The sequence below is a fragment of the Metopolophium dirhodum genome, chromosome 6 (assembly GCF_019925205.1).
Source record: "Metopolophium dirhodum isolate CAU chromosome 6, ASM1992520v1, whole genome shotgun sequence".
In the NCBI taxonomy this organism is placed as follows: domain Eukaryota; kingdom Metazoa; phylum Arthropoda; class Insecta; order Hemiptera; family Aphididae; genus Metopolophium; species Metopolophium dirhodum.
Window position 1 is genome coordinate 39,018,551 of NC_083565.1, and position 16,426 is coordinate 39,034,976.

Genomic DNA, 16,426 nt, shown 5'->3' on the forward strand with positions numbered 1-16,426 from the left:
AACTTAAAATATCTATAGAATTAATTAATATTATTATATACTTTTTACATAATTTCGTTACATTATTAAAGACTTACGAGATACCTTGTTTAAATTGTCAATTATTAAAAAAATTAAACATTTTATACATATTTAACGACACCAATATTTGCAAAGTTTCGTGATATTGTCAAATAGGTATAATACGAAAATATTTTAATAAAACAAACAAAAACTGTTCCATGAATAGAAACAATAAATATATTATCATACAAATTAGGACAATAGTGGTAAAAAAGAAAAAAAAACACTATCGAATGCTATGATATTTATAGATATGTATATCATTAATCTTAAATTTATAGTGTAGTTACAAAAACCCCTTTATTAAAACAATCACAAACTAGAAAATAAATAGAAAAAGAATAATGATACTATTATACAATATGAGACGATTGAGTATATTGAATATATATCGATGTATTCAATCAAAAATAAAAAACACGATTGATACCATTTTTTTAAATATCGTGGCCTTTCAACGACTACAACTCCTGCATAGGTCCTTGAAAAATTCATTGACGCTGTGATCATGGTCCATTTATTAGTGTTAGGGTTGTAAGATTCTGAAGAATCCAAATAAGAAGCTCCGTCGAAACCACCGACGACATACAATAAACCATCTAATACCGCTACTCCTATATTGAGAAGTTAAAGTTAAACTAAATATGTTGCATACAATAATAGTTAAGAATTATGAAACGAGTAGTGTTATACCTGCACCACTACGTCTCAAATGCATGTCCGGAATACTAGACCAAACTCCTGTACTTGGTCTGTATGCTTCGACACTCTTGTAAATATTTGATGCATTTTGGCCACCCACAGAATACAGTACACCATCTAATACTCCAACGCCAGCATTATTACGACGTACACACATTTCTGAGACCGATGTCCATTTATCAAGCCCGGGATCATAGCATTCAACAGAGTTTAAACACTGATCGCCATCAAAACCTCCTACCTATATACATTTGAATTAATAAATCGTGCGCACAAAAATATCCCTTGTCCTTGGAAATAAATCTATGGAAAACGAGATTAATATATAAACGCGTGGTATTTTCCAATGTTAGAGATTGAATACATATTTATGAAACGTTGAATTAAAACAAGTTCGTATAATTTCAACAATAATTATAAGAAAATCAATCTTGAACGAGAATGATTAGTATGAATAAGCAAATAATGAAAATTAAAAATATAATAAATTGTTGAAAATAGACATTTACTTTTACATAGTCGTCTGTCCACATTATTTTCAAACATAAACAATATTTTATTAAGTTCAATAATTAATAGCATTAATAAGGTTATTTATATAACTGCGTTATATGTATGAAAATGTAAAAAAAAAAAATAATATTAATACTGCTATAATATACCTATATAAGTTTTTCAGTCAATTTAAAGTTTAAAATTACTTATTGACAATAGTGGGAACAATTTTATTTTGGGGATATATTTCGTGATTATCCTCGGGGATACTCATAATAAATCATACAATAAAATATTACACTACCGCATATAAAAGATTATTTAGAACTCCCACGCCAACACAACTTCTTCTAGTAGACATACTAGATACCGTACGCCATTTTTGAGTTCTGCAGTCAAAAACTTCTGCACTTTTTAAAGGAAATCTATAAATATCAAAACCGCCAACCTTGAATTTATTATAAAATGTATATTAGTATCCCTTTATAACATAAATTACTAATAAAGTAATATTTCAATATAACTTACGGCATAAATATAATTATCTATCACACCAACTCCTAAATGTTCTCGTTTAACTAGCATGTTAGTGGTTGGTTTCCAATTAGGCGACTCTAAAGATAAATCTAGCACATGGGCAGATTCACTAAATTGATAAGTATGAGCACCCATATATAACACAAAATTGTCTTTTACTACAGCTAAACCACCTCCGTAACGTGGTGAAATCATTTTTGGTCCAGACTGCCATCGGTTGATTTTTGGGTCATACCATTCTGTACTATCAAAGATTAGGTTAGGTTTATTCACTCCTTCATTCCCTTTTCCACCAACCACTAAAATAACCTGTTATAATTAAATCTTTAAATATGGGTATTTGAAATATAAATAAATTATAACGTAATCATACTTTATGAGAACCACCAGACTGTCTAGGTTTTGTCCGGATGTTATGTGGCATGGTGGTAATCTCATCTGACTTAAGTAAATACAAATGTAATGCTTCAATTATGTAATCTTTACCTTAAAAAATTATAAACATATAAAGTATATGATAAATCGCAAAAAAAATCATATTTATTAAAAAACTTACATTTAGGACAATTATTAAGTAGAGGTTCCGTAACTACGTGTTTTAGTAAATAATCTTTCGATGTTAATGATAGACGTACATGTGCCATTAATTGGGGCAAAATTTGTTTTCTAGAATCCAAATCATGTTTTACCCATCGAATTACACTTTCAAATACCTACAACAATCAAAATACTTAATATAATAATATATATAAGTAAGTTAACTTAATTGTTCCTTCTTTAATACTAAATTGTATCAATTATCAATTTTAGTTCACCTACTTTTTCTTCGGATGAAACTTTAAGTTCCTCGCTGGCGATCAACTTGGTAATTTGTTTAGATGATAAGGACAGGAATTTATCTCCTTCTACCACGTCTCTAAGGATCATATAATAATAATAATAATTACAATTCCATTATAGAATTAAAATAATAAAAAAATATTTCGTACGAAAAGTGTTGTTGAATATATAATTCTGAACTTGATAACAATTTTGTACAGCTATGTAAATCAGCTAAAGCAAATATATCAATACAATTTGTAAGACATAGTTGTGCCTCTAAAAATTCAAAGCACACCTCTTTTACGTCTTGTAACTGCAAAACGTTCGCTGCTGGTAACAAAACCTTGAGATATAAACAATACACAATTTAAATAATTTTGTCGTCTATAATTAAATCAAACATCATTTAGTATTACCTGTACATTTTTGTCAGTGACTGTAACCTGCCCTGAGTATATAAAGTCTACTAAGAGCTGTAATGCGGTAGAATCTAAATTTTTGATAACAACAATATCTTGATTATTTTCTTTAAAATTTGTGAACATTGCATGGAAGTATGGACTAGCCGATGCCAAAACCACTTTATGACCGAATATACTTTCACCATCATCTGTTTCTAGTTTAATATCACAGAGAACCTCATCTCTAAAATCAAAAATGTGTTACACTGTTACCTATATTTTTCTATCAGTGTATATCACTATTACTACTTACTTGCGGAATGATTGTAGGACTTGAAATATGTCCGCATAACACGATTTCTTATACTCGTATTTTGCTGGTCCGTGTATAATGGGTTCTGGTATTTGCTTTGTATTTTGCATTGTCAATGTTACGCGAACTCTGGTACTTGGATGACTTTAGACTAAAAACAATACATGAAGTAAATTAAAAGTATCGATTCAAATCGTTAATAATCCCCTATTAAATCCAAAGTTAAAGATTATCCAAAGTATAAAAAAACATATTTTATTATAATATTTTGATTGATTAGTAGTGTTATGTGTGTGTACGGTAGTAAACAACTCAGCCAGTAATTTTGGGGTTGCCGGACAAAACTGAAGAGCCACGTAATGATTGGTGTGTACTATGTATGATAATAACTGTTAGGTTCGACGGATTGTGCGTATAACTGTGTGTTGGTTAATATGTAAATAATATTTCTTATTGTATCTTGCCTAATATATATTAATTAATTATACACATAGTAGGTACAATAGGTATATCATATATAGATGAATAAACATTTATGTAATTTGAAGCAAAATTTAATACTGTGTTATGGGTGTCGGCGCTGGTTTTTCCAATTTTCTGCCATTCTATACAATTTGAAAATAATAGTTATTGTATTTCATATTTTAGTTGCTACCTTAATATTATAATACTTTTCTACTCATCTATTGCCCGATACCTATTCAGGAGGCGAGGGGGGGAGGGGTTATATGCGTTATATATACTTATTTTTAAAAAAAGGATAGTCTCATAGTCTCACGCCTCATTAATATGGCAAATTTTGATAATTTTTTTTTATTCGAAAGATCAGATTTCTTTAGATTAGATCAAGGCCCGAATTTTCGTTTTACTTTAAATACCTAGTGCTAGAAAAGTACGTTTGAAAATAAAAAAATATTCTACATTATTCAAATGCATATAAAATATTAGCTTAATTTTAAGCTTCTATAATTATAATTTTGAAAAATGGGCTATGATCTGACTTGCGAAATGTTCTCTTATTTTAATGGGTAAACAACAATTTACTGAAATCCGATTATTCTACAGGGAGTGAGAGTTTTTCATGTAAGATATATTTTTATACTAAAACCACACCAGCTCCAACGCCCTTAAGGGATAATATTAAATAAGTGATGGGAGTGGCAGAGTGGACAAATGTGGGTACTTCAGCAATCAGCAGTGGTCGCTTGATGCAGTCATAAAATAATAACTCAGAGATTTGTCGGTGGACAGACTTGTTTACCTAAAATCCATTGAATAATAATTATAATAATATACTCATAGTGATAGTAGTTATACTTCATACTTGGTTATTAGAGCTAGTAAAAATACAAATAATTAACCTTTGGCCGATATTTTAATTACATAATAATATTTGTTTCACAAATAATATTATAAGACACTCTATTAGTCATGGCTAAGCGAGCGTATGCTAAATACGACAATATCTAAATTTTCGCGCGGCGCTTCGCTCTTACAAACGGATAAACAAAAAAATCACGATTTAAGTATTCGTCACAACAATATAAACACTATTTATTTTTTTTTACAACGAAAAAATAATCGAATATAATCATAGACATTTTACTTACATCAAACAAATCGCTCTAATAACAATAAGTAACAACAACTAAAATATTTGGGCGTGGCACTTTTGTTTTCGATAATATGAGAAAAACAATTATATCAATATCATAATATGAAATAATAGTGATTAGAAATAACAGCTGATTATAAATATATTTAAATGTGTGTGAGTGTGTGTGTGTGTTGGAATAATATTATATTATATCGTCAGCGGAGGTGGTCAATGCCAGTGAACAGTAATACAATATTATTGGCGCGTCTTATTTTAATCGAACAGATGGAAAAACATTCTACCTATACAATAAAGGTTGTGAGAAAATACGGTCAGTCAGTATATATTTTAATGATACATATAAATCTATTTACCTATATCAAAGTACTCAACGTACTGATTGCGTATTGCGTATTAATTATTATTGTATAAATTTATAATTAATGAACAATACACCGGTGTACAGTTCGTAGTGTTCGCACGATAGGCACTACATGACTACATTGCAGTCGTCCGAACATTGATTAAACTAATGGATCAGAATATAATATTTAAATATTAAACAATAATAATATACATTATAATATCATAGTATAATACAATATTATGTCTGCTGCCGTGTTATTTCTCATAATATTGTTCGAATATAGTATGAAAATAATTAGATATAAATATATAATATAAGAAACAAAAACGTATGGATCATCTAGACCAGCGGTTTTCAATCTTTTTATAGTCACGTACCCATAGGCCATAGATAATATAAGAATGGATAGGACATGCCTATACCAGTTCCATATGGGGCCGTGTGCTTTTTTGGGGAAGCGAGAACGTAAAGAGAAAAAGACTATTGTCAGTTTGTATTTTGATTGTTGTGCCACTTGTGCCTGGAAAATTACCCTCAACTTTGTTAAATATTTTAAATATTTATTATTATTTATCAATTATTATCATATCAATATTTGCCCCATATAACCTTAAAAATAGTATCACTAAAGTTTCATGTGATAAGTTCTTATGTTCTATCCATTCTTATATTATCTATGCACGTACCACCTACACCAGCGGTTCTCAACATTTTATAGTCACGTACCACCTACAAAATTTGAAAATTTTTACGTACCACCTGACCATTTTTTTGCTTTTTTTTTTTGCTCATTAATAATGTATACGTTTATGTTATATGTATAGAATTTTGTTTCATTAGGAATTACAAAACGAGATAATATATTAATACATATATAATATATATATATAATAAACTAATAAAGTATTTAATGCACAAAAAGAAATTAAATATGTAAAATTATTATAATTATTATGGTTTACTTTTTACTTCAATGAGACGATTGGTGTTGTTTTGAACAGACGATGACGTCAATATCGAGCTCCAAATTGGTTAAATCATTTTCTACGTTTAATCTACTTCTATATTTATTTTTTGTGTACAATAAGCGAGAAAATGTATTTTTGCACAGATATGTTGATACAAAAAGGATTAGAAGCTGTAAAGCTTGTGTGGACAATGCCGAGTATTCTTCTTTCACGTCCATCCAAAAATTAGTGATATTTTTGGTTTTGAAAGAGGTTTTTAGGGTAGAGTCACTGGTTAAGTCAATAAATAAAGTTTATCGATTTGTATTATATTAAAGAGAATATCGTTATCTTAATCGCTACGATTACAAACGACCTCCACACCATCAATTAAACATTATATAAACCAAATAATATTTAATGTTAATAATGATTCATACCAATTTTTTTTTTATATAGGCAGATTTTCTTCACTTACCACCTATGAGCTTTCCGCGTAGCACAGGTTGAGAACCGCTGCTCTAGACCTTCATAGCATCTAATTGCCGGCCCCTGACTTAAAAGTTGTACAATGTTTTTTTTTAACATTTAGACAATGTAGTACTGTAATTTAAATTAATAATGAATAATAATAACTATAAAAATGAATGAAGTCACACATCCAATGATGTAACTCGAGCCTAAAAGTTATTATTAGGACTTTTGAGTAAGTATATAATTTAATTAAGGTAAATTAACTATTTGATTTTTTTAAAACCGGGCTCTTAACCTTTCACTCTAATTTTCCATTATTTCTAAATCGTAACGACCTATATTATGTTTTAATTGAAAATCAAATCTACAAATTAAAAAAATATAATATATTACTACTGACAAATAAAAGAGAGAAGAGACGACACGCGATGACCGTATAAAATATGTATAATTAATGAATAAGACCGGTGTATAGTTTGTAGTGTGAGTATGTTACTACATGTTTACATTGTCGTTCGTCAATAATATAATATTTAAATATTAAATAATAATATTATATGATACATAGGTACATACAATTATAGTATAATACAATATGTCTGCTGCCATGTTATTTTATTTTAATATTGTTCGAAAATAGTATGAAATGAGATTACATATTCTAATAATTATGTATAGGTAATATACTATAGTGGAAACGAGCTAAAAAAATATCTAAATAAAAATCTTAACAAAAATTAATTTTTTACAAAACAAATTACATTAAGTAATATACATATGAAAAAAGGATCAAAATGTCACCTTACCTACATAAAAAATTAAAATTTCTTACCTTTATTGTAAATGGCGAGAGACGTAGTTGTCGTCTTTATAAAGGTACCTAAAAAGTTTCAGAAGAGCAGGAAAAATGCACGGCTAAATTGTAAAAAATTCTATGATAGTCTAAATAATATAATATGTGTAACTAATAAATTGAATATTGATATAAGTATTATAATTATTATGAGTGTATTATTATCATATAATATGTAGATTTAAGAAGACAAAAAAAAAACCACAAATTTAAATATCATATAATAACTTTACTGTTATTACCATTATTAAATATATAGATAATTTAAATAACAATACAAAATAACTTGGTAAATCGATTGTGTGCATAGATATAAATGATTTTAAGACTTTGGTCTTTGGACAATATATATTTAATAATATATATAAAAATATTATTAAGTATAGGTACTTATGACACATGGGTACATTGTACATAAAAAAAATATAAATTTCATTTGGATTTTTCTAATAACACTGTTGTTTTTATCACTGTTGAAATATAGGATCAGTCACGTCCCGAGCATTAGTACTTACTTAATAGTTAGTAGGCACTTAGTATTTTTACATAATTTTGTTAAAGTATTAACTATTTACGAGAAACCTTGTTTAAAATTGTCAAATATTAAAGAAAAGAAAAAATGTTATACATATTTAATGATTGGATTATTCAAAATGTTCGTGATATTAACGAATAGAAGAAGAAAAAATTTAAATAAAACAACCAACAACTGTACAATTAATATAAAAACCATAAATATATTATCATACGATATGAAACAATATTATTATACATTGTATCAAAAATAATCACGAATTCGGAGCTTCAAAATATGATTGTAGCTTTTTTACTCCAAAAAAAGTTTGTGCAACATTCATTGACGTTTTGACCATGGTCCAGGTATTATTAATGTTGGAGTCGTAGAATATTCTACAGAATCTATAATAGAAGCTCTGTCGCTTTTATCAATAAAACATCGTATGAAAAGTATGAAAAGTTAAAATTCTGAGGGAAGATGGTCTGTCTTTGTCAGCATATACAACTACTTAGTAGGTACTAAGCGAGATATTTCTATGATTCTATTATAGTTTATGTTATTTATTTTACTATGAGTAAGACTGCTGATTCAATTCATTTTTTTCCGAAGCATTACAATTTAAAAACGTAATTGTGTGTATACTATATAATATGGTATTTTAAATGTTTCAAGTATCCACGTATAATATTTTATTGAAATAAAAACAAAATAAAGAAAATCATTTTCTCTGTTTCAACACCTATGTTGTTTCATCCAAATTTGAACTAAAATTATCTATAGTAAAATCTCGTTTAGGTGAATATTTTATGGTGATTATCTGTAACAGTATTGACTACTTATGAGTTATGAGACAGTTTGTTTTAAATGTTCAATCCTAAGATTTAGATAATACATATTCTATATTTTTAACTAAAAATGTAAAGTATTAAAATTGAATTTAAAATAATCTTTTAATAAAACATTTGAAAACTATAACAATTTATAAAAATACGATAAATGTATATTATCATACAAATAAGGACAGTAAAAAAAATCTCGTATCCATTGCTAGATGTTTAAACAAATGGTGGCGCGCCATTGGCTATTAATTTATAGTTTAGGTTTCAAAAACCCTCTAAGCAAAGCTCTCAAAAACTATGAAATAAATAGAAAATTATTAAAAAAATATTATCCAATATAAGAAAATATTTATATATTGTTTCGGACAAAAAAATCACGAATACCAACAAGTTTTAAAATGTCGTGGACTTTCAATGGCTATTAATCCTGGATAAGCTCGTGGAATATTCATTGACGCTGTGACCATGGCCCATGTATTGGTGTTGGGGTTGTAATATTCTACAGAATCCAGAACAGAAATTCCGTCGCTACCACCTACGACATACAATAATCCATCTAATACTGCTACTCCTATATTGAAAAATTAAACTCAGATTAAACATATTTTATGAAAAAATGAAGAATTAAAAAACGACAAATTTACCTGCTTCGCGTCGACACAAATGCATGTCTGCAATAGTTGTCCAAACTCCTGTACTTGGCCTGTATGCTTCAACACTCCTGTGCACATTAAATCCATCATGACCGCCTACAGCATACAGTACTCCATCTAAAACACCAACACCCAAAGCACTGCGACCTACAAACATTTCTGCGCTTGGCGTCCATTTGTCAAGACTGGGATGATAACATTCCACTGATTTTAATCTCTGCTCTGATATACCGTCAAAACCTCCAACCTACACAATTGTACATTGAATTAATACAACCTGCGGGAAACCAGGTGCAACGAGTGGAATAAAATTCCCTTTCCCTAGAGAAAATTATCTCCGAAACACAATATTATTGCATAGCATTTTCTATTGAAAGTGAATTATTGCTTATTTATACAACGTAGAAATAATACATTGAATTTATTGATTACACACATATTATATTATCGATTAAAAGTTAATATATCAAATTAAATATTTATATATGATCATCAAATATTAGGAATTAAAAATCAAGCTTTGTCAAGTATTAATGAATAACCAGTATTTAAAAAAAAATTTTATAATATGCAATCAAGCTATAAACAGACACTGAATAAAATTAAATTTACTCTATTATTTTATATACATTACCAATATAAATAGGTTGTAAAATTAATACAATTATTACATTTTTTTATTACATAAAGTATAAACTGTAAAATAATGAAACATAATTTTATAACTTTTATTCTGCCGATCATTCAAAAACATTTGTTTGTCATATAATTTTTAAATCATTGTATTGAGCAGGTATTTAATGAAATATTTGACTTAGTGCATTGTTCATATGTTAAATAAACATAACAATTATTTTAATTTATCAAAATATTTTGTTTTGTGGATTAATTTCGTGATTCTTAATCTGGGAAATTGTTTTATTCGGTTTAAAATTATAACGAATATAATATTATAAATTAAAAATTACAAAATAAAATACTAGTTTACCACACACAGAAGATCGTTCAGTACAATCATAACAAATGTACCTATTACAAATTTAAAAACATAAAGTAATAAACATTTTACCGCATATAAAAGATTATTCAGTACTCCAAGCCCAACACCACTTCTTCTAGTATACATATCAGATATCAAACGCCATTTTTGAGTTCTGCAGTCTAAAACTTCTGCACTATTCAATAAACTTTCACCATCATAACCGCCAACCTTGAATTTATAACATAATTTATATGCAACTACTTTATAAAACAGAAATTACTAATAAACTAATAAATTATAATTCCACATAACTCACGGCATATACATAATTATTTATCACAGCAACTCCTAATTTTCGTCGTTTAACTAACATGTCAACGGTTGGTTTCCAACAAGGTATTTCTGAAGATAAATCTAGTACATCGACAGACTGAAAAGTTAATCGGGAATTGGCACCACCAATATAAAGCACAATATTATTATCTTTTACTACAGCTAGACCACCACCGAAACGTGGTGTAATTAATTTTGGTCCGAACTGCCATCGTTTGAGTTTTGGGTCGTACCATTCTGTACTATCTAATTCTTCATTACCGATCCCAAATCCACCAACAACTAAAATAACCTGTTGTAATTAAATCGTTAATATATTGGAAAAAGAAATAAAATATAACAGAATCATACTTTATGTGTACCACCAGGCTGTCTAGGTTTTGTCCGGATGTTTTTTGGAATGGTCATAAGCTCATCTGACTTGAATAAATGAAAATGTAATGCTTCAATTACGTAATCTTTACCTTAAAAATTACAAATATATAAAATATAAATTAATTCGTAAAAAAACCATATCTAGAGAAAAAAACTTACATTTAAGACAGTTATTGATAAGAGGTTCCTCGACTACTTTTTTAAAAATGTAATATTTTGATGTTAATGGTAAACGCACATGTTCCATTAGTTGGGGCAAAATTTGTTTTCTGGAACCCAAATCATGTTTTACCCATCGAATAACACTTTCAAATATCTACAACAATCAATATAGGTACTTATAAATTAATTATAATATTTTTATGTAAGTAGGTTAATTAAATTGCTCATCCGTAATAGGTACTAAAATTAATAATTATCAATTTTACTTAGCATACTTTTTCTTCAGATGGAACTGTAAGTTCATCATTGGAGATTAACTTGACCATTTGTGCCGATGACAAGGATAGGAATTCTTCTCCTTCTATCACATCCCTATATGTTATAACAATAATAAATACAATTTTCTTATAGAAAAATAATAATAAATAATATTTCATACGAAAAGTGAAGTCGAATATACATTTCTGAACTTGTTAACAAATTCGTACAGCTATGTAAATCAGCTAACGCAATTATTCCAATAACATTTGTAGGACATAGTTGTCCCTGAAGAAAATCACAACATGCCTCTTTTACTTCTCCTAACTGCAAAAGATTTGCTGTCGTTAACAAAACCTCGAGAAATAAACAAAAAACAATTTAAATAATAATTTGACGACTATAATAAAATAAAACATTATCCATTATTACCTGTACATTACATTCAGTGATTATGATTTTTCCAGAGTAAATAAAATCGATTAAGAGACGTAAGGCACTAGAATCCGACTCTCTGATAACGATAACATCTTGATTCTTTTCGGAAAAGTTTGTGAAAATTGCGTGGAAATATGGACTAGCCGATGCCAAAACCACTTTATGACAGAATATACTTCCACCATCATCTGTTTCTAGTTTAATATCACAAAAAACTTCATCTCTAAAAATGAAATGTGTTACTTATAAGTACTTATCCGCCAGTTCAAGTCACTTACTACTCACTCTCGTAAGGATTGTAATACTTCATATATCTCCGAAAAAGACGATTTCTCATACTCGTATATAGCAGGTTCACATTTACCGGGTTCCGGAATTTGCTTCGTGTTTTCCATTGCTAATTGTGTAATAAGTCGGTACTAGGATGTCTTAAGTCTAAATCTAGTCCTAAAATCGATTCAAAATGTATATTAAATTTAAAAATAATTTAATTTAAAATTCAAATTAATTCAAAACCAACAGGTCTATATTATGGATCATTGGCAGGTTATTTTGTTTTGTTATTCGTGTTGCACAGCTACGCGTAATGAAGAGTATGAAGGACACGCAAATTATGGTCTAGGTAGAAATTAAGATAATGTAAAATTGATATTTTAAATAAACAAAAATACAAACTACGTATTTAACGTACTTTAGGTACTAAAACCTACGAAAAAAGATCGAACGGTTATTTTTCAATAATAAAATCTCAAATGGTTAAAATCATTTTATTATTTTAAATTTCAATAATATAAATCTTATATCCATAGGCGAAATTGAAATTAAAATCACAAAATGTAATTTCAATTGCAAGCCCTGCAGTTGCCAGTTGTATAGAGGTAGTGTGTATTTTAACTTTAAATATAAAAGCCACATCATGTATATATATATTACGCATGCGATGACAGGATACGGGTACTGTATAATATATACGTATGTATATATATGCACTATAGGTAAGTACATAGTAATCTAATGGATGTTTGGCGTTTAATGTATATAAATATGGAAATGGTGTTATGAATTTTGCCGACTAGGCGTACAGGACACAGATAATGACACTACGCATATCCGCGTAGACAGCGGATAAGTCGATAGGCAAGGGAGAAGGTAGGGCCTTATAAAACCATACTCGAAAAGGCCTGTTTTTCAGACGTCTGACACCATAGCAAATACTGAGCATCCTTCACGTCACTCAGCATAACAGTAATATAATATTTTGAACTTAGAATAATTTCGCTGAAGAACATTTTAAATAAACGCTTTAAACTTTCCACGAGTCTACTATTTTGTCGACAATCCCGCGATATCCTAACATCAGACGGTCTTGCTGCCTGCAACCGATAACCGACGCAATCAACTCGATTGTTAGAATATCACAGTACGTTACAGTAACATAAACACTTTTTAGTTTTTTACAACGAAAAAATGATTCAATATAATCATAGACCTCTAATACACATGACAAACAAATCACGCTAATAACAACATCGGCGAAAAAAACAGGGTGTGGCACTTTTGTTCTCGATATGAGAAAAACAATTTGTCATATAAAATAAAAGGGATTAGCTAACTGCTGATTATAATAATTATATTTGAATAAAATATATTGTGCGTGTGTGTGTGTGTGCGTTCGCGGTAGTTTTATCGATAATAAGTTATAGATATTATCTGCTGCGTCACGGTCAGATAACAGTCGTAATATTGGCCGTGGGTGTCTTATTCAAATCGAACGGATATAAATTCCAGTGGCGTATACATAACTTTTGTATGGGGGGGGGGGGGGGGGGGATCAGTTGCAAACAAATTATTATGGAACAAAAATACCTAAATCTAGGTATGTGCACATTTAAATACCTAATAAATGATAAAACATATGTATATATTCAATACATTTTATTTTAAATTCTACAAGTAGTTATATGTAGTTATGACTTGTTCGTACAACTGACATAATATTTGTGGTTGATTTTTGTTTTTAGATAATAATATTTATTATTTAAGCTATTTTTAGCTATTTTTATATTTCTTTTTCTAATGTATGGGAAAATGTATTATTATACGCACGGACATGCGGGCGTCGTCTCCGCCGCGTTGGTATCGGTGACGGTGGCGACTGGCGACGGCCCGTGGCTGGTCTACCACATATTATTATTATCTTATAATAATTTATTATACTTGTATATATAATATACATATTATCAAATATCACATAATACGATTATATGAATATGAAATAAATATATGATTACTGATTAATATTAAGTAAATTATTTTTAATTAATTGTTGCATGTGTTAAAATAAAAATTTACAAAAAATCCTTGCCATTTTTTTCCTTGTAATTTCCTTACATTAAGTCATTAAGAACACTATTTTATAAAATTTAAAAAAAGGCCTATTGGGGGGGATCTGACCCCCACATCCCCCCCCCTTGTATACGACCCTGATAAATTCATTGTACACGAAAAACGATTCTGATGTCTGAGATTATAATATTATCGTAATATTTTTAAAGCACAAATCATTGTTTAACATTTGCAGTTTAGTCGAAATTTGAACTCTTAAATGATTATAGGAAAAAAAACATGCTTAATATATTGTATATTAAATAATTTTGAAATTATATTATAAAAATGCATGAGGTGCCTAGTGTACATTTTTTCACAAAACATTTTACTAACATTTATGGAAAAATGACTTTTAAGGAATACTCTATAAAATCAAAAAATAACGTAAGTACGCGAAATTTCTCTCCGGCTAAATCCGCTGACGTTATAATAGGCTAAACATTTTACAAAGGACGCTGCATATGAATTATTCCGTGGTTACGACTTATGATGATACTATAATTTAATATAATATGTAAGTATGTGACACTGTATCATAACAATTGAACTCGGATAAATTATATTTATTTTGTTGTTAAAAACTTGAGAAAATTATTAAATCAATTTTTATAGCTATGGGTTGAGAATTCCAAACTAGGTTTTTCTCATAAGTAGTGCATGCTGCTGTTACGAAATTATAGATATTTAAATGGTACCCACTTGCAGCCAACCTTTTTTTTAATTATAATTAATTATATATAACTTTTATATATTATAATATGATAATAATATGTATAGTTTATAATATATTGTTTTATATTTAATTAATTATAATTTTTTGTTTACGTAATTAGGTTTAAAAACAAAGTAATAAGTTAAATGGTAATTTAATAGCACCAACGTAACTAATATACGGTATTATAAAAATAAAATAAACACCGGATATTTTACCGGGATATTATTTTTGGAGTTTTTTCGACGGAATAATTGATAGCGCATTTTTTACCTGTAAAAACACGACACGATCGAAGACGTATTGCAGGTGGCTGTTGTGGTTGTAACTTATAAGGTGGTTTATGAACGGAAAGAGCAAATCATAACACAAATAATTCACAACTGTTGAAATTACACCCGGTTTATTAGAGGCAAACGTCGAAATTAATTGATAACCGAAAATAATTTCTGAACGAGTTCACTGCACGACGCTTAATACTGCACTGCCGGCACTGAGCGACTCGTGAGAACCCGTCAGTCGAGCGTTTCTGTAATCTGCTGAAATAGCGTTCCACAACAGACTACCACGTGAGAGATTGTAAACAATAATTTTAATATTAACTATAATAGTATATTACATAATATTATACTCATACAATCAACACCCGTACAATATGAATGCACATTTTATACGTTCTTGTATTATCCTTATCTTAGGAAACATAACGTGGTAGGTAGTGCATATTATTTATGTTTATTTTAAACTTCATTATTTCTATCGACCAATAGTTTAACAATACCTATATTGTAACAACAACAATTAACAAAGAGGTGGGCAAGTGGATGTCACACTGATTCTATAGTTATTATTTGAATCGATTCGTTGTAATTGTTGATTACCTTTTTTTTTTTTTAAATACGTATTTATTTATTTTTAAAAAAGTTCAAAAATATGTTATTCTATGTTTATACTTTCTACACTACATGTTTTGTAAGTGATTTTCGTTGTAACATTATGATAAATAAATTGTATTATTTATAATTATTTCTAAATTGGAAACTATTATCGTTTATAAAATAAATTAAATGCATTCGACTGTATCTTAAATAATAATAAGCTATATTGTCATAATTGTGCGAAATTGGCAATAAAATCAAAATATACATTACGAATATATAATATTATTTGTGTGAAAATTTAAGTTAATTTTGCATAT

The 16,426-nt window shown here is 28.5% G+C and overlaps 1 protein-coding gene across 1 annotated transcript; it reads right to left on the reverse strand.

Annotated features, from left to right (window-relative positions):
• Positions 1–223: 223 nt before the first annotated feature.
• LOC132947812 (uncharacterized) lies at positions 224–15,726 on the reverse strand. Its single transcript, XM_061018042.1, is given in 22 exon segments — positions 224–677; positions 757–1,006; positions 1,565–1,708; positions 1,789–2,121; positions 2,171–2,283; positions 2,354–2,510; positions 2,617–2,713; positions 2,787–2,962; positions 3,036–3,264; positions 3,334–3,480; positions 9,306–9,498; positions 9,572–9,827; positions 10,650–10,790; positions 10,879–11,187; positions 11,247–11,359; positions 11,430–11,586; positions 11,708–11,804; positions 11,872–12,047; positions 12,123–12,351; positions 12,414–12,575; positions 14,235–14,305; positions 15,502–15,726. Coding segments are annotated over 20 exon segments (3,729 nt in total). The 5' UTR covers positions 12,524–12,575; positions 14,235–14,305; positions 15,502–15,726; the 3' UTR covers positions 224–375.
• Between the last annotated feature and the right edge of the window lie 700 nt (positions 15,727–16,426).